Source organism: Lathyrus oleraceus, chromosome 6 (genome assembly GCF_024323335.1).
Source record: "Lathyrus oleraceus cultivar Zhongwan6 chromosome 6, CAAS_Psat_ZW6_1.0, whole genome shotgun sequence".
NCBI lineage: Eukaryota > Viridiplantae > Streptophyta > Magnoliopsida > Fabales > Fabaceae > Lathyrus > Lathyrus oleraceus.
Window position 1 is genome coordinate 4,450,034 of NC_066584.1, and position 21,188 is coordinate 4,471,221.

Sequence of the window (21,188 nt, forward strand, 5' to 3'; positions counted from 1 at the left end):
TCTGTCACCAAGAATGTGGTGGCACGATTCATCAAGAATAATCTCATTTGTCGATATGGCATCCCTGAAAGAATTATTACTGACAATGGTACTAATTTGAACAACAAGATGATTACTGAACTCTGCACGCAGTTCAAAATAAAACACCATAACTCTTCCCCGTACCGGCCAAAGATGAACGGCGCCGTGGAGGCTGCTAATAAGAATATTAAGAAGATTATACAAAAGATGACAGTAACGTACAAAGACTGGCATGAGATGTTACCATTTGCTCTCCATGGTTATCGCACTTCAGTACGCACTTCGACAGGGGCAACTCCTTTCTCTTTAGTCTACGGAACGGAAGCCGTTTTACCAGTGGAAGTTCAGATTCCCTCTCTAAGGATCATGAAAGAGGCGGGTTTAGGCGAGGACGAATGGATTCAGACTCGACTCGATCAGATAAATTTGATTGATGAGAAGAGACTTGCGGCTGTTTGTCACGGGCAGATGTATCAGAAGCGCATGACTCAGGCATTTAACAAAAGAGTCAAGAGACAGAGGTATCAAATTGGCGACTTGGTGATAAAGCGTATCATGCTACCACAGGGTGATCCCAGAGGCAAGTGGACTCCCACATACGAAGGGCCATTTGTGGTTAAGAAGGTATTCTCCGGTGGAGCCATGATACTTGCTACAATGGATGGCGAAGACGTCCCGCATCCTGTGAACGCGGACATAGTTAAAAAATACTACGCATAATAGAGACCCGCTAGGTCGATGTACCTAGGCAAAAGTAAGGGCATCCCGGCGAACCAAAAGGGTTCGGGCAAAAATTAGGGATAAACATATAAAGACGTGCACCCGGCAAGTCGAAAACCTGAAAAGGCGGCTTGGGCAAAAAGGGGTATCCCGGTGGACTGAAAACCTGAAAAGGCGGTCCAGGCAAAAATTAGGGATTAAAGCGTATGACTATGTCCCGTTTTCTGTCAGCTTCAACCAAGTTCAAGGGGCTGAACAAGCCAATCACCTCTATCCGACAGCAGGAGATGAGATGCCTGAAGACATGATGACAGTAGTGGAATTAGAATCAATAGGACTTTTTCTGCATAGCTTTCTCTTTGTTTTCTTGACAATTTCCTCTTACTAGGATTTCTGTCTCCTTGTACACAAATTGCCTGTTTATAGGCCCTCTTTCAAAATCAATACCACTTCATTTCGGAAAAAATGTGGTTATTTTACTTTTCTGTTTTGTTTGCATAAACGTCCATTGATTTAATTTGAATTGATATATGCATTTGAATATGATCAATGTTTATCAAAAATACATGCCTAAAATGGAAATTGCAATTACTACGAGACTTCAGGACAAAGGAGAAGGTCTAACCATGCTTTCCAATGAATCCGTTGCTAATTCGATTCCCCGGCAACGCCAATTATTCCCCAGAAGAGAGTGGCATTACTAGACAAATGGGTCATCTTTTCCATCCCCAGCCAGGCTCTGTGGAGTGTTTTCACCGTCAGACAGAAATCAAGCATCCCCCAGCCGAGACAGGGTCATCAATACCAATGTCTCCGACCGGCAGACTGAGATTTATCTCCCCAGTAGTGTTCCCTGGAAGAATGTTCAGACGCCTAATGCATTCATTACATCATTTCATATTACACACCTACATACAATTTTCATTCCGCATCATTTCATAACATATACATGCATACAATGCCCGTATTTATTCCGGACGCATAATTCATCCATCACATCATATCACGGCACACGCATGCATCATGACATTGCATGAAACTAACTTTATTTTTCAGGCTGATTATCCTTCTGATCGCATTCAAGATTCGAATACAGCTCTCAGATATAATCCATCTGACGAACGTTCTGACATCTTCCCAATGGTGGCATCTCTAAGCCCACCCCAGATATTCACTGCAAATACAACAAATATTATCAGATACAGCCTAACATACGGTTCATTCTGATTCAGCCCAACATATGACTCCTTCAGCTCAGATACGATCTAACGTACGATCCATTCTGGCTTTTAGCAACTCCAATACGGTCTAACGTACGACCCATTTGGATCTTCAAATCCTCGGATGCTGCCTAGCGTACGGTATATTCCGGGGTGTAGTCTGGCGTACGACTACTTTCTTCTTCAGATACAACCTAACATACGGCTCATTCTGCAACTCCAATACGGTCTAACGTACGACCCATTTGGACCTCCAGCTCAGATACGATCTAACGTACGATCCACTCTGATCTTCAACAACTCAAGTAAGGTTTAATGTACGACCAAGTTAGACCTTTATCTCCTCAGATGCTACCTTCGGACAGGTACATTTCTGAATGGTAGTCTAGTATACGGCTACTCCCTTACTCAGATGCTACCTTCGGACAGGTACATTTCTGAATGGTGGTCTAGTATACGGCTACTCCCTTACTCAGATGCTACCTTCGGACAGGTACATTTCTGAATGGTGGTCTAGTATACGGCTACTCCCTTACTCAGATGCTACCTTCGGACAGGTACATTTCTGAATGGTAGTTTAGTATACGACTACTCCCTTTTCAGCAGATTCAGCCTAACGGACGGCTCATTCTGCTCAGATATGGTTTAATGTACGACCAAGTTAAACTTTCATCTCCTCAGATGCTACCTTCGGACAGGTACATTTCTGAATGGTAGTCTAGTATACGACTACTCCCTTTTCAGCAGATTCAGCCTAACGGACGGCTCATTCTGCTCAGATATGGTTTAATGTACGACCAAGTTAGACCTTCATCCCCTCAGATGCTACCTTCGGACAGGTACATTTCTGAATGGTAGTCTAGTATGCGACTACTCCCTTTAAAGCAGGTACAACCTAACGGATGGCTCATTCTGTTACTCAGATGCTACCTTCGGACAGGTACATTTCTGAATGGTAGTCTAGTATGCGACTACTCCCTTTAAAGCAGATTCAGCCTAACGAACGGCGCATTCTGTTACTCAGATGCTACCTTCGGACAGGTACATTTCTGATCCCTCATCCCCAGCAGTATATAGCACACGCTGACTCCCCAGCGAAGGCAACAGCATGATGGATGATTCATTATACGGTCTAGCGTATGACCCGGTATGACATCCATGTCTTCAGACATCGTCTAATGTACGACACAATCGGAAGCTCGTCATCAAACTTCCTGGATGGCATCTCTAAGCCCATCCCCATCAAGACTAATGGATAGGCGCAAATTTTTGGGGCATTCTAGTGTTCAATAATCTTTCACCTCTAGACCACGAACGGCACATACCATTCTACTCTCTCGGTTCAAGAATATTGAACAGGGGCAGCTGTCATACCCCAAAATTTGCCCGTCGATATTTCAAAGTATTCCTCAAGACCCTCTGACTTGCTCTGCAAGGCACTGATATCAAATGGACAAAAGCCCAGCTCACAATAGGCCCAATCCAAAGGCGGCCCAAAATAGCTTGCTCGCTAGGCGAGCAGTCCCTTCGCCTAGCGAACATTTCATCATGACACTCGCCCAGCGAAGCATCAGATCCAGGAAAAAGCCCAGAACTAGCTTGCTCGCTAGGCGAGCAATTCCTTCGCCTAGCGAAGCTTGCGAAAATCTGAAGTTTTGGACCTCATTTTAAGCCCATTAGGTCACCACCACTACTACTATAAATACCAGCTCCTCAGCCACGAAAATAACACACAGACCCAGAGGGAGAAACACAGAAACCCTGCTGATCCAGAGAATTCGGAAGACGGAAACCCTGAAGGCCGCTCACCCGCCTCGAAGCTACCACCGCCCAGCTCAATCCGATACCTAGAGTGATCAGTTCAACATAGCAATTGCAAACAGGTTTGCGTATTATCACTGTTATATGCTTCCTATTGATAACCGTTACCTACATAATGCATCATGATTAAATTTTGATATGTAACCTGATTTCACATGCAAATTTAAGTATGCTTGAACATCATGAATGCTATCCATGCTGTGCCTGTAATTTAATGTCATAATTCAAGGTTCCGGAGACGGTACGATTGCCAAAATTCAAAATCTGTGGCCGCTCGCTAGCACATCGCTAAGCGAGCCTAGAGCGAATATTCGCTAAGCCTTCGCTAGGCGAAGCAGAGGCGAACGTACCAGTAGCTGTTCTCATGTTTCGTTTTATGTTTGTCTTATTGTAATCATGCATTATTTGGCCTTGTGACTATTATGTTCAGTCTGTAGTGCAATTTTCAATTGCACTTTAACTTGGTATTCTCACCCGTGTGTTTAATTTGTGTTAAAGCTCGCATATTCTCAAGGAAGTGGCTGGCTAGGTACTCCACTTTATGTGTGGAAGACTTTCATGGAGATGGATTCTAAATTATTTCACTTTAACGTGAAAATTCATATTGATTGCCTAACCAATTTTAATGTATTGATTCTTAATGTATTGATTTTAATGTATCGATTTAATGCGGAATCATCATAATTACCTAATGAACTTAAAATATGGACTTTAAATAAACCATACCGGACCTCTCTTTATTACCCCACGATTACGTAATACGGTCATGTCCCGCGAATGTGGGGATACACTTAGCAATGGCCCTTCGATTAAATCATCATAAAATAAATCATAGTCCCTCGGATGTTGCCTTCGAATATATGATTTCGTCCCTCGATGACCATTCGGTGTAGCCTACGGTTAAATGATGATTGTCCCTTCGAATGCTAAGGTATCCTCACAACTGTTGCCTTCAATGACCAATCGATGACCCTACGATGACCCTTTAACATCCAAAGGATAAACTACTTATTTCTCAATAGTAAGGACAGTTTTACCCTCATAAGGATAGGAAATGCCCGGAAAGACCTCGGACAGGTATAACCTTAATTGCTCATTCATAACCTAAAAATTACTTTTCACACCTCACACCTTTCAAACATCCTTTTGGAAAATCACCACTTACCATACATCCGTACTAGGATCATTGCCGAGTTATATTTTTCTAAACTATTTTCAAAACTAAACGAGATAACCACTTTGTATACATTCATTCAAGAATCAATACAAAGTTAAATTCTCCTTTTTCAAAACATTTCCTACCCATTTCTCAACCACTTCTTTTTCAAACTAGAAAACATAAATGATTGAGCAATTAAGAGCCCATGGATAACCATGGATATAAAGGGTGCTAATACCTTCCCTTTGTATAAAGTACCTCCCGAACCTAAGAATCTAAATTAAGGTCTTTCCTGTTCTTTTCCACCTTTCCTTATGGGATAAAAGAAAAGTCGGTGGCGACTCTTGCTAACCGCGACATCGCGATAAAAAAACAAAAAGTCCAGTTCACCGTATGACAGCGTGAAATGAAAATGAGGTAAGCATCCTTTATATAGGAGAAAGAAAAACCAGAAAAGGAAATGATCCATGAGAAGAATTGATAAGTCAAGCATCCCAAATGTCTTGATAGCAAAAGACAATCTTTATCTACTTACACAAATTATCATAGTTCTTGTCATCCACGATGGGAAGATTTGCTAGAAAATGCATGTTTTGATGATAATTCATTTATCTATGCTTCCCAAGAAACACAACCAGTGCTCTAGATATCAGATGTTCGAATCGATCTTGATAGAACAAGATTTAATCACTTTCTTGATTGATCCAAGATTCTCGTTCTTCACTCTTCACTCAAGTGATTCAACCACACCTTGGTTGCAAGACGATTCCCTCGCATAAAGATATATATATTATAGATATATATATATATATATATATAAATATATATATATATATATAATATATATATATATATATAGATATATATATATATATAATATATAATATATATTAATATATATTATATATATAATATATATATAATATATATAATCTATATATATATATATATATAGAGAGAGAGAGAGCGAGAGAGAGACGAGAGAGAGAGAGAGAGCAGAGAGAGAGAGAGAGAGCGAGAGAGAGAGAGCGAGAGAGAGAGAGAGAGAGAGAGAGAGAAGAGAGAGAGAGAGAGAGAGGAGAGAGAGAGAGAGAGAGAGAGAGAGGAGTTTATTTTTTTGGAGAAGAGAGAAGAATGTGTTGAAATTGAGTTGTGTTTACAAATGTAAGTTACCCCCTATTTATAATGAGATTGTGTGCACATCTCACAATCTCAAACCGACTAACTAACTTCAATAAGTTGTTATTCACTTATGTCAAATATTTGTCTACTATAAGTTATATTCGATTATCTGTCGAATACATGCACCTTTGTCTACTATAAGTTGTATTCGACATTCTGTCGAATACATTCATATTCAACTATTTCAAACTATATTTGACTACTTCTCTAACGACTAAGTTCAACTTCGACTTTTTCGAATCCTGCATCTTACAAACATGCTTAGTACAAACAATTATATATTTAACAACCTTGTTGATAATCAAAGCAAGTTGAAATTTGTTGGATATAATTTAAGAGGTTTGGTCTAATTTGGAACGTGATAAGAAGATATATTGATTCATTATGGAAGAACCTCATTTTAATTTTATGTATTTTACTATTCGTCTTTTTTTCCACAACATTTTACTTCATGGCTACTTTACCCTCTTAGTTTTCCATTTTAATATTATGAATACTTTGCCCATATTTATTTTATTTATTAGAAAACACATTTGGTAATTTGAATGTTCCTCCCTAATTTGAAGATGATTTTTACCATATTTTTAGAGCAGGCCATTTCATGGCACATTCCACTATATATATTGGATTATTATGTAGCATTTTGTCTATTTTGTTGCAAACATAATATCTAAAGTTATTTAAAGGTAGAGGAGGATTGGATATATTGATTTTAGAAACGAGTGACCAATAATCATTAGAATAATTGTTTGATAGTTCTTATATAGACTTAAGAATAAGTTCATGTTCATACTTTCGATAACATTAATCCACCTAAGAGATTATGAAATTATGATTTGAGAAAAGGGTTTAATTTGCTAGTTTATTGTGACTGGAAAAATACTTATAGGTAATAAGTTGTGCTATCAAATAATGAATTATGAGGCAATTCAAATAGTCTATTCTCCAATATATTTATTCTTCATACTTTTATCTCTTTTAAAAAATATTCATGAACTTTATATATATAATCTTAGTAATCTTATCATTGTTGTATTAGTTGATATTTTATCTCTTTTTATAGCTATTATGTTTATTAAAATTCATATATAGTACTTATAATTATATGATTATGCTATTGCATAATGATTGTATTTTTTCTTTTGATTTCAATGATTTGATTTCACAAGTACAAACATATTTTTATATCCAAAATAGGTATTAAATTTTTTTTTATATCGCTGTTATCTATTCATGGATGATATGTAACATATGTTGACTTATGTTATTGAAAGGCTTCATAATAGTTTATTCAATAGCTATTCAAGGAATAGATTTTATATCTCTATGGATCAATGACATGTCAACAGTAAAATAGAAAATGAATTTGAACAAATATTTGGATCGAATGAGATCTACGAGCTTATATGTTTACAAAGCTGTTATATGATTAATTTTGATTAACTTGATGTTTCTCAAAAGTGTTCAAAATTTTCTCTCGAAAGCCAATTAAATTTTAATAACATTTAATATTTCTTAGTTTATTATTTTCATATAGTCATATTTTCGTGTGCGTATTATAAATATGAATATTTTAAAAAGATTTTAAAATATACCATAACTCTAAGAAATCTTGTATTATAATACTAAGATATATATTATTCTCTTAATCTCAGGAAAATAATAATTTAATATTTAGATTGATCCTGAACGGAACCATATATAAGTAAGTGTGGGTTAGTGTCTCTACTATCTTTTAATATTTATTTATGATTAGTATTATTTTTTACATTGATATATATATAATCTTATCATTGTGACATTCACTTATATACATGAGATTAATTGAAATACACCGTCGGTGTAATAGGGTTTTACACCATCGGTTAATTATTTTCAAAAAGAAATATTTCAATGACTCACCGGGACATGTTACTTTCGTGAACATGATCAATTGATAAGTATGGTGGGAATGTGAGCAATCTTATGCCACTCTTTCCCTAGCTTCCTCCGCACAAATAACAGACACAAAGTGATTTTCAGTTCTTGAAGAGAAGAAGGAAACTTTCCCTCTTCTCGCAACGGCTTTAGCTTGAGAGTGCTGGAAATTGTAAAGTGTTATCCATAAAGCACACGTAAACTGAGAGGCAAATCATCTGTGGAAACTGGTTTCAGATTTGGAAGGCCATCAATTTTTAACGTATGAAGGCTAGCAAGTCTGTTCATTGGTCTTGGTAGAGAATAAAGCTTCTCACACTGACGCACAGTTAAATGAGTGAGGTTAGGAATGGGAAATCCAGTTAGGGAAACCGACTCTAATTCATTGCAAAACTCTATTGTGATGGTTTTAAGAAACAAGAGATTCTGCTATGACACATCTTCTTCAATTAATATGGATTTTAAATGTTTGCAGCCACCGATAGATAGACTTTGGAGGACTGGGAGAGAGCACAAGGTAAATGAAGTCATTGGATTACAACTATTGGATATAGTCAAATGCTCGAGTGATGAGTAATTGTGAAAAGATTCATGAGAAAGGAACTCCAAATTCTCACAGTAATCAATATGGAGTGAATGTAAGGTTTTGCGAAGACCGTCTTCCGGAAAGGATGTTAAAGAAGGAATGTTTTTTAAAGTCATCTTTTGAAGAGTCTCGAGACAACTCGGCAATTGGCTTGTCTCAAACAGTAGAGGACACTCAGTTAACTCAAGTTCAATAAGGGAAGGAAGGTTGTGGAGTGTCATCCCTCTGAGTTCAGGACAAACTTTCACAGACAGATATTCAAGCTTGGTAAGGTCGAATGGTATATTTTCTATGAGTTTCGGACAATATCCCAATGACAAGTGTGTTAGACTAGGAAACTCTGGAGATGAACCTCCAATCAGCTTCCATTCCTTCCACTCGTCCATATGGTCAAAGCGCAGAGTCTTCAAGGAGGGAAATGGTTGAAAAGAAGGAGAACCACTTCCATAGAACTCAGAATCAACACTCTTTACAGATTGCATCTTACTAATGAAGAGTTCTTTTAGATTACTTAGTTTCCCGAGCGATGGCAGCCATGAACAATTTTTACAATCTGAGATACTCAATCTCACCATGTTGCCAAATAAAGAATCGCCCAACCAATTTTGAAATTTGTCTCCTCCATATCCGGAGATGATCAGACCCTTCAAATTTGTCGACGGGCACAATCGTTCCAAAACAACACTTTGTATTTGAGAATTAGAAGGAGCATCGTAAGACCATCCTAGTTCCAACTCGTCAATTTCTTTTTTCATCTTCAAATTTGCTTCAAAAACATGGGATGGATCAGTTACATTTTCAAGTTGTGAGATGGAAAGACTTCCCCGTAGATGAGGATATTTTCCCAGATCTCTGATCTTCAATCCGTCATCCTTAACACTGACTATAAAGTCCGACAATGTCTGTAGATTTTCTAGTGTGGATATTTGTACAGGAATTTCCTTCAATTTAGTGCCTTTGATGTCAAGGTGGCGTAGGCTCACCAATTTCCCAACGTCCTTTGGCAATTCAGTGAGTTCCCAGCATTTTGACAACAACAACGTCTGCAAATTGTAAAGCTTGCATATTTCAGAAGACAATCTTTTAATCCGAGTGCCAGAGAGATTCAAGTATCGCAGGTATATCAAATTTCCAATAGAATCGGGCAACTTAGTGATATTTTGGTAGTGTGAAAGAGACAATACATGTAAGTGTGTCTTTGTCGACAACAAGTCAAAAAATAACTTCTTTGATATTGAATAGTTAGACACTGGTGAATCTTGCAATGGCATGGCTAAAAATGATCGTAGACCTTTTAATTCATGCAATTCATCAAATTCATCATATTCCGCTCTGTCGTATGACAAATGTTGCACCCTTTTATCCGGCTTATGTTTGTTCAACCTAATGTAATGTGGAAATGGAAGTGTCATAGCCAAATCATAGATGAGGTCATGCATTTCAAAGTTTCTGTCATCATCATCGGAGCATTGATGTATCAGAGACCAAGATACTAGTTCATCAAAGTATTCTTCTGCTACTTCTTCCCAAGTTTTGTCACTTTTGGGATAAGGTATTAAGCCTTCTGCAATCCATAACCGAACCAACGTCTTTTTCTCTAAGATTGAGTTCTCGAGTTGTGATGATGATCTTACTCCCTACTTCCCCAACATTAAAAATATCATTCAGCTTATTCCAATGAACATATCTTCCATCCCATATATCATCCAACACTAGCAAAATCTTTTTAGCCCATAAAGTTTGTTGCAATTGCAGCTGTAGAATCTTGAGGCCATCCGTCTCATTTCTTTTTGATGTGAAAGACTCAAGAATGGTTTTAGTGAAGGTGAAAATATCAAGATCTGGTGGAATATGTGTCCAACCTCTCAACTTAAATTTCTCTCTAACATCATGGTCGTTGTAAAGGAGTTTAGCTAATGTTGTTTTTCCTGATCCTGCCATACCCACAATGGAAATCACTCCTATTTTACTTCCACCATCCTCCTCGGACATCAGAAGCTCTTTAAGTTTCTTTACTTCATCATCTCTGCCATAAATAGCAGATTCATCTCCCACAACAGAATTTGTAGGAGTTACATTCCAAACACGGTAGAAACCACGTACATTCAATCCAGGATTTTGATTTCTCAAATATTGCAGTTTTTCAATTAACTCTAGCAGTTTAGAATTGATATCTCTGTTAAACCTTTTAAAAAAAGAAGAAAAGTTTTGAAGAACCTTATCAGCTTCAACTTTGTACCTTAAATCCTCAGTATTGATTTCGTCGAACAAATCTTCAGCTTCATAGACAAGATCATGCAACTTGTTCAACCAATTCTTGACCTCAGGATCGGTGATCCATTTCTTCTCAGCATCATGAAGTAAAGATTGAAGTCTCATGAGTGTTACATCTAGGCTTTTCAACAGCTCAGCGTCAAGCTTAGTAGCAGAAGCAATCTTTTCCCTTAACGCATCCAAGGAAGCTGAAAGTGCTCCTTCAAGAACAATCGGCATAACTTAGATCAACAAAGTAACAATATTTTCAGAAATGCAACCAACAAGACTTGGTAAGCTATTTCAACTACTTTCCAGTTTCTATTCAATGATACTCAATAATAAATAAAAATACTAAAAGTATTAATGTTCAAACAAAATATCTTGTTTTTCTTGCTTGTCTATATGCAGATGAGGAAAAGATTCTCTTCAACTGTTAAAATTATATAAATAAAATTATAATAACAATTTATAATTGAGAGGACGGCAAATAGATGAACATATTTTCTTAGTTGTTTTGGAACTAAGGATAACTAAATAATTTGAGATGATTTTTTTTAGGATTAAATATGTTTGTGATATTCTTAAAAATCTCAATTTTATTTAGTTTTTTCAAAAAATAAAACTTTAAAGAATGGTGTCTCTAAAAATTTGCATCCACACTTTGGTCTTTTTTATTAAAAATGATACTAATTCAGTAGCTACTCTAGTTGTGTATGTTGGGCATGTGACGTCCGTCTTTTCTCTCTGCGCAGAGATACATGTTGGATACTCTACCATGTCTTTGTTGTTTCTTCATTTGCCATTTTTTTAATAAATTTAAATAAAAAAGAGAAACATCACAATCAATATATGATTTCATAAATACATAATGCTTACATTTGATAAGACCATAACCTAGCGCAAGAATTAACAAATTATTACGCTCTGTTATTTTTAATCAACCATGTGAGTTATAATAATTTATGTCTCAAAATTATTTAATCAACTATGTTTTAAAATGGTGATAGAACACTTTTTATCAAGGGTTCATAAACTCAATTATCGGTCTTAGAATATATAGTACTACCTACTAGCTATCAATTTATTGAGTTAAATAAAGTTTGTATAGCACATGACTCTAGAAGGAACCTTATGAAGAACATGGTTCTGAAAGATACCTTTCATATGTAAATAACATAAATTTTGCAAATTAAAACTATTTTATGATTAAGAGACAATTGCAGGTCTTATTACTTTGTTTGAATGAAAATGAAAGATTTGTAATTTTGGGGTTTTGAAGGCTTTTACAATTGAAACGGATGAAAGAAGGTGATCATGTGTTTATTGATACGCTCCGAAAGAGTGTTTTTTATACGTGTCCGAAGCGATCCTTTTAAACATGTGAAAGTGGAGAATTTTGGAGATCCTTGAGAAATAAATTGGGATGAATTGAGAATTTCCCATAATTTTTTGGATCCTAATTAAAATGTGAAGTTAGAAGAAGAAGAATAAAAAAATTAAAATATGAAGTGTGAAGAAGAAGAAGAAAAGGACATAACATATAAATGGTTTAAAAAAAAATTAATAATAATCATTATAAATTCACACAACAATTTTGATATCCTAGATTCGAATCCAATTTAATAGGGGATTTTTTAATGTACCATATATATTATTAGGATACCACGTAAAAATACTAAAATATGCTCAGATTTCGGAGATACATCTCCGGACGTACCTCCAAATACATCAAATATCTTCATTTTATAAAAAAAAAAAAAATCAAAAATAGAGGTGTCTCATTTGCAATATCTTTATTTGTGTGATTTTAGATCCGTTCGAAGATATATCTTTGAAATTTGAATAATATTTTTAGATTTTTATATGGTATTTTTGCACCCAATAAAATAAAGTTAGAAAATCCCTTTTAATATTTTTCTGCTATCAAATATATAAATATGGTTTTCTTCTAACAAAATAGCAACCCATAACCTTAAAAAAAAACTAAACTGAGAAGTGAAATATTCCATAAAGAGAATTTTATATTGCACCCTAGATATTTCTTAGTCACCATGCGAAATTATTTAAATGTCATCAGTTTGGAGAGATGCATCTCCTGACGCACCTATTTCTGAATAAATATTAAAATATTCTGGAGATACATCTTCGGAACAATTTCAAACATCCAATACAATCAACTCATAAGCCATTTATATTTTAATTGTACCGGAGATGTATATCCGTGGATTTCGAGAGATACATCTTCAAAATTAAAAAAAATATATTTGTGTTCAATGCTATAAGTTGTTTATCTGTGTTCAGATGAAGTCTAACATTCGATCGAAAAAAAAATAGACGTACATAATAATAAGAGACTACTACTGTGTGTGTCGAAAATAAAATATCAATACATGTCGAAAATATCATACAATCGAGATCCAAAATGTAGTAAGACCGTCAAAATAAAATACAGACTGTAGCACTACAACAAATAATAAGAGACTACTACTATGTGTCTGACAACCTCTTGTTTACCTCCTCTCCCTGCTCTACCTCCTCGACCATCAATTCCCTCAGTCCTCTGACGATGTCTCCGGTACAACAATGCCCAACATGTCTCCGTCATGATGGCATCTAGAACTCGCCTGGAACCAGACCCATCACGGAAGATACCCTCGTTAATGCATGTCCGCGTAATCTCCATTATACGATGACACCTAAGCAAGACATCATCAGTATGATCTAGCTGAGCTTGCTCCTCCTCTAGTATCTCCTTATGAGCTGGTCTTGGCGGATCTCTTGGAGTAGCATGCACCATGTATGGATGTGACACTCTGAAGAACCATTTGATGTACCCTTAGACGTAGTTCCAGTCGCTTTCAGCTATGGTAGTCTGTGTCTCCTCCGGTACCAGATGACTCTCATAATCATCAAACATCTCATATATTTGTCTATGTGTCAAGGCAGGAGGAGCAGAGACAACATAGTGTCTAGGAATGGTCTCAGTGTAGTCGAACTGCCGCATGACGCGTCCGGGAAGATGAGTAGCAGTGAGACGCAATCCTTAAGTCAACCATCTAGAGTATAGCATTATCTCGTCAAATGGTTTCATCCGACGATGATCAACATAGTTGTTGAGGTGCATGTACTTAACAACCAAACGATCAAGATAAACTCTAAAAGGATCGATTGTCTAGTTTCCTCTTAGTGGGATAAAAGCAGTAGCACACAACATAAACTCGGTGTACTCAGACACACTCGCCCAGCCAGCGATGCGCGAGAAGTGCTGAAGGATCCAAACCTGAAATTAAAAAGTTTGGAACACACGAATCATCAACATTGATTTTGTAAATATGAAATAAAAATGACAAAAAAATCCAAAGATAAAAAATTATTACCACCAGTAGTGTCACGCTGCTTGTGACCTGCTTCGTCTTGCACAAACAACCATTTCTCAACTTCGAATACAGGTAGACCAAGAAATACCGTAGGTAGATGACCTCAGTATAAATGGCACTCTAGTCCACAAAAATCTCAGTGTCAACCAAAAAATAAAGAATCCAGTGCATCCGATTTGTGGATTGTCACCTGCTCAGCATCACCATCAACCTGCTCTGTTATTCCTCCCGTGGCTAACAAACTTTTGGGGATCATGCTCCTAAAGTTTGTAAAAAATAATCAATGTCATAAATAATCAACGTAAAAAATTATCAATGTCAAAAATTAAAATTTAGGTAAAAAAAAATAAAGAATTCAACTAATGTTACCTCTTTTTCCCAGATATGCCTGATAGTATGGTCTGGATACAAAGGAGTAATGACAAATCAACTGGACCTCCTCCAAAAGCCCCTGTCTCGGCACTCTGAACAGCCTCACCCTCTGGAGGTGGCACTATATCAGCAACATCATCAGTGGGAGGTAGGACTATAATAGCAACAACATTTGTAGGAGGTCACACTAGTGAATCCTGACGCTTGCTGGAGGATAGGGGAAGTGACGCGTCAGATGGTGAATCTCATCTCCTACAGAAAGAAGAAGGTGGAGTAACTTGAGAAGAAGCATGAGCCCCATAAATAAACGACTTTGCCTGATCATGGGCACTTGGAGCATCCGGAACCTGCTGGCTCCACTCCCTCCGAGCAGATGCGTGTTGAGCAACTATGACATGCCTCACTTTGTCATGTATGTCAGTCATTATGCATGTAAACTAAAATCAGGCATATCACTGGTGCACGCAAAAACACACACACAAGCAAGAATATATATATATATATATATATATATATATATATATATATATATATATATATATATATATATATATATATATATATATATATATTACAGGAAATTCCGGAGATGCATCTCCGGAAGCACCAGGGAACTAATACATTTAAATATTTCGGATATGCATCTCCAGAATTTTCTGCAGTATATGAAACGTTGAACAATTCCAAAGATGCATCTCCGAAATGTTATGCAACTCAGAAGTTGCGTCAATGACGAATGTACCACGTGCAAGTTGAAAAAACTATATTCTAATCATCATTTTCAGCCAACAAACAACTTATACACTATGTCTAAACTATGTTACATGAGATTTCTACACATTTCTAACCCTAATGATTGATTTTTACTTATTTACACTAAAACTCAAACATTTATCGAAAATTCAAAATTTATTTAAAATTGATGGTTTTGATGAAGTTGAATGATGTTGCAGATGAAGCTTGATGTTCCCTTGAGTTCCCTTGAATCTTGTTTGATGAAATTTGATTTGATGTATAGTAGTGTATTGAGAGAGTTTGAAGTTGTGGTTGAAGAAATGTAAAATGACAAAGAAGAAGAATTTGACGCAACTCTTATGCTCCAAAATATTTTGGAGATGGATCTCAAAAATATTTTAACGTTACCTTACATTTTGGTACGTCCGAAGATATATTTTCAAAAATATGTTACCTTACTTTTTGGTACGTCCCAAGATATATTTTCAAAAATATGAGACATTTGTGAAGATTTACATAATACAATAGAAATAACTAGGGTGCGTTAAGAAACTCTCTTCCTTAATTCCTCAACTTAGATTTGCACCACCTAATAAGAATGAACATGAAAGATTTGAGCATCTAGGTTAGCTTTGCAACCAATATTTTTTAAAACGTATACCGATCAGAGTTACCAATATTTCTAACACGTCTTGGCGTCTATTTGCTTTCATGATATATGTGATCAATACGAGTTCAATTAAAATGTAACAGTACTTTAATTTTCTTAAAATATCCCCAACCACCAAGGGTAACTCCAACATTGATTTTTTCAATAAGTTCGCCAGATGCAATAACTTCCTTTTCAGTTTTTTAATGGTTGTATGGTTGGAGTCTTCCACTTTGAAAATGCCTCAACTCTGAAACAACTTTACTTTGTGGACTGTAGAGGCATTTATGATGATAGATTTTTAGCAAAAACATTACAATAACCAACAAAATATTTGAAAATTTGAACTTTGGACATAACATTGGTCCACACAAAAAAAATGTTTCAGGCTATACCCCAAGCGCATATACTTTTACAGATTGCTTGAAAAATATTGAAGAGACTGAACCACTGACCCTAAACTTGTCATACTCTTCCTCTTACATCAAAAACATGCAGCCAAAAGATGCATACCGATTGTATTTTCCCATATTCATCAACACTTGTAACTTGTACTATTGCAGTGAGACTGGAAAGATCTAGATAGCCTGATACGAAAAAATTTATACAAGTATAGCATTCAGACAACATTACACCTATGATCAATCATACACCAATCCAACAATTGACAACAGAGGTATCAGATAAATGTGCATAAGGTAATTGTGCTTCACTCCACAATTTCTGGCAGATATGCAATTGCTTTCTCATCGCCTTTTAAGAAATTCTTTCAAAGAAAACGGTCGAGGCCCGTCCTGCAGAGAGTGAATAGGGAATCAGTTTGAACATTAAGTAATTCGTGGACTTTCACAAGTTCTTTCACTCTATAATGCCGGCCAATTAAATGGTTACTCAGTTAGACAGAAATCTCTGTCGGCTTAAATTGCATAACAAGCTATGGCATAAAAAACTAGCCAACATATGCAGCCATCAAAACCTGAAGCTGATGAAAGAGGGAAATCATCAATTGCCTATTACCTTTCCAGATTCCTCATTTAAGCACTGTCTAACTACTGTCGCCTGCTGTACAAGCCTCTCCATTGCTGTGTAGCTGGGAAGGTTAAAGTATGCTGCCAATCGCCAATGGAAAAAGAAAACGACAATTATACATCATATATAATATATAATAGGGGTAAAATAATGTATTGAGATTTGTAATCAAATATATATTATACAAGGAGTATAGTCAAGTTAACCAACCAAGGATAGTTCGGTTCAAATTATCTGCAAACTCTTGACGATAATCCAAGCTAAGTAAATGAAACATTGGAGAATTCTCTGGCTCCTTATAAGCAAGAAGGGCCATAAAATCCTGCAATAAGGAAGGATAGCTTTATAGTCGCTTAAACCTTGAAACACACACAAACGCACGCAAATATGTAATACTGAATCATTATGCAAAAAGCAAACATACTTCAAGTTTTTCCATATATTTTGCCTCCTTTCCAAAAGGGCTCAACTTGGTCTGAGCAAACTCCAAAGCTTCTGTGCTGGCAATAACATGAGATTCTATTAAGGAAAAAAATCCACAACGTTTTAATAGGAGTAAAAAACTAATCTCATCTTACCATTTCCTAGAGCGAACAAGCTCTACAAAATGAAGGCTTAAAAGGTCAAATAGCAAGTCCTTATTCTTCTCCAGAATTTCCGGTGTCAGCTGCTCAGTTAGCTCAATAGCCTTAAGTGCATTTCCCTCCATTGCATAGTGAATGATTTCTAAAGACAGATGAAATTTACTGTCATGGAAGCTTTACAACCTAACATATCCTCCAATTGAAAACAATTAACTGCATATATAGTAGGAGGACTACTCCCGCCATCTTCTGTAATCAAAGTGAGGAGAGAAGGCAATTTGGTATCTTAACGCAAGGGTACGAATGAGGGAAAAACACATTCGTAAGCAAAATTGCCACACGCTATTGTATAAAACCGGCGTATGTTTCAAGTAGCAATAAGAGCAAAAAGTACCTCAGTATCAGTTGTGAATCTTAGTGTGTGGACTAGGGTAGGCTATGGCCTGCCCAAAAGTACTTCAGTATCTGTTTCGTAGCTTTCGGGCTCCATGTTCAAGCCTTGAAACCCCATTTTAAGTTTTTTTTATGGCATAAATAAATCCCTTTTTCACATTTCCTTGGGAAAATTGTTTAAGATCAGGCTTGAACTCAGTCTGTGTAGACACTAGAATTTTTAACCGCTTTGCGGCTTCTGCTATTTGCCCCCTACTACGCTATCCGATATTTCTCATATCAGTTTTTTGGTGAACAACTATTTTCCACGACCCGCTATTAAAAACACTGCACTAGACAAGTAAACTAATGTTGGAAATAATTGACAATACTATCATATATATTCTTTATACATTTCGATTTTGGCCCCCTCATAAATTTCGAACAAGCTCCACCACTAGTATCCCTCCCATATAAGGTTGAGTAATCCAACATTAATGTCTTATATCATAGTTACAAATTTTAATATCAAGCAAAGTTTTAAGAACTGAAGCAAATAAAACGGCATTCGGACAACAAGTAACCGAATGTCTTGAACCAATCTTCAAAACAGAAAAACAACAATAAACATACTTTTTCTTTTCTCCATGTTATCCAAACAATCTGTAGGCGGCATTGTCCCAGCGCCGGCAATGAACGACTCGGCGGATTCTTCGTAGCAGTTATGTATAAGGTATGAGAGAACAATGTTGGGGACATCTTTTTCATTTATAGACTGTAAATAAAAACAAACATAAAGTCAAAATATTCACAGAACTAAGTTACAATACAAAGTTTGTGAATGTCAAGAGAATAAACATAATAACCAGAAAATGATAGTTGTTGACAGAAACCCAATAAAACCCTAAAATGCTAGTATTAACTGGATCCACCATAATAACAAACCCTGATTAGGTTGAGTTTCATAGAAATTCAGAAAAATAACATCTTGGAAACATGATACTTGAAGCACATCATTGCAAAAAAACAGTAAGAATTCATGAATTGAGTAAATTCTAGGGTTTAAGAGTAAGAAAGCATGAAGTGATTTGAGTGGGGATTGATTCTAGGGCTGGGAACTAAAATCGGAAAGTGTGATTGAAAGGGTGATAAGAGATAGATAGAATACATACAATGTTATCGTAGTTGCGAGGATCAAGTTCCATGGTTGAATTGAATCGGTGAAGAATTGGGAGTCTTGGAATATATCAGTGTGTCACGACTAAGAAGGAGAAGAGAGCATACAATACACGGCACTCATATATTACACTAACCTCAACTTTTAACTTAAATTAAATTTATCTATTCACGTAAATTTTGTTAAGAATGTTTAACATTTATCTAAATAAAATTTAACTTATTTTTATAATCTTTTAAAGATATATTATGAGAAAAAATGTATAATATATACAAATGATCGGTTAAGAAATAAAAAAATTCGGTGAAGTGATCTATTATACTTTGTTCTGGTGGTTTTGTACTTTCAGTGTGGTAGAAATGAAGTTAGTTGGAGTGTTTTAGATTTGTATCAGATATGGATTTTTTTATTAGATTTTTGATCTGTTTAGAATAATTATCCCTGAGGTTTCTCATCGCGTAGCAATGAGAAACTTTCTAAAAATTTGGATCGGATTCCATGTATCAGGGTCGTTGCTTGGAGAAACGAGAGAGATTTGGTAGTCGTCGTGAATAACCTAGAAAATATGTGCATTTAATGTTATAGTTTCATTATTGAGATGTTTTAAAGGATTTCTTTGAAATGCGACCCTAGGTTTCTAGATTAGGGTGTGACACCTCTTTCTAGGATGCTCAAGCGTTGTCAAGTGTCGTTGTATTTCTGAGGCAACGCCCATTTCACTAATCTCTTTCCTTCTTTGGACCGTATATTTCCTGGTCCAGCGCACCCTTTGAGTGATCTATTTTAACTTATTTTTCTTCCATTGTTCTAGTTATGACCAACATAGGATATGTAGTTGTAAATATAATAAATATACTCAATTGTAATAATTTTTCTTCCACAACTAGGATAGTAAACCCAAGAGTGTCAAACACTGACCCTTTAAAGGTTAATCAACCTATTGCAAACCTTGTCATGCTTAGCGATAACTTTGGGTCTATCGAGGATTCCGTTGAAGATGATAATGAACCCTCTAACTTTCATTCTATCGGAGGTACAAATGATTCCTTTGTAGGAGATGAAGGAAATGAACCATGATAAACATGTTGTTATAGGGTGAGGGTGTTGGTCCCCTTCTTGCTATACGATCTCATGTAGATCTAGAACATGTTGAGGTCTCTCGAAAAGAATAAATTACTCACTACTTTATTAAATCTTTTAGGGAGGTGAATGATCGGTATCCCAATGACATATAGGTTAGAGATCATATTAACTTTTGAAATCATTCCCAAACTCATGACCAACATTATCTTTTTCATGAAAGTTGGGAAGATATGGTTGAAACGGGTGCTTGGGTATGGTTCTTCCTGATGATGTTGCTTAGTACCATCGAGTGAATGCGGAATCGGTGGAGCTGGCCTCCTACTTCAATAATGTTGACCATTTTAAGGGCTCTCACACATATGTGGGGTTATCTTCTGATTGGTCGGTCTCCCACCTTGATAGTTCCAAGACAATTTATAGATCATTTGGCGGATGTTCGAGTCCATTCTACGAATGTTTGTTCTCCAAATTTAAGTGTAAGATTCCTTTCAATGACTTTGAGGAAAGGGTGTTAAGGAATCTTTATATCGCCACGTCTCAGTTGCACCTGGTATCTTGGGCCTTTGTTAAGAATGTTTTTTTATAAATCAATCAGGGTTGCTAATTAAAACCTTTTGTGACATTTATCTATAAAAAATTAACTTACTTTTATAATTTTTTAAAGATATATTATGAAAAAAAATATTATATAAAAATGTTCTCTTTAAGAACTAAAAGTTATAAGTGAAGTGATGAGTCATACATTATTGCGGGGGTTTTGTGCTTTCTGTGTAGTGAAAAAGGAGTTAGTGAGAGAACAAAGAATAATGAGAAAATGAAAGTGGATTTGATTCATACCTTTTTCTTCACATGAGATACCTTATATGTGGGAGTTGGTTAGAGTGTCCAAGGTCTAGAAATTTGAGTTGGTCTAGTTCTTGGGGAAAAG

The 21,188-nt window shown here is 36.1% G+C and overlaps 1 protein-coding gene and 1 pseudogene across 1 annotated transcript; both read right to left on the reverse strand.

Moving 5' to 3' along the window:
- Positions 1-8,000: 8,000 nt before the first annotated feature.
- Positions 8,001-11,347, reverse strand: LOC127097164 (putative disease resistance RPP13-like protein 1; annotated as a pseudogene).
- Positions 11,348-16,328: 4,981 nt separating this feature from the next.
- Positions 16,329-19,336, reverse strand: LOC127097833 (uncharacterized). The gene is made up of 7 exons (XM_051036315.1): positions 19,173-19,336; positions 18,634-18,775; positions 17,623-17,770; positions 17,469-17,544; positions 17,255-17,366; positions 17,033-17,124; positions 16,329-16,809 (listed from the first exon to the last, which is right to left on the reverse strand). The coding sequence occupies exons 1-7, from the start codon at positions 19,203-19,205 to the stop codon at positions 16,762-16,764; spliced, it is 651 nt and encodes a 216-aa protein (XP_050892272.1). The 5' UTR covers positions 19,206-19,336; the 3' UTR covers positions 16,329-16,761.
- Positions 19,337-21,188: the final 1,852 nt, after the last annotated feature.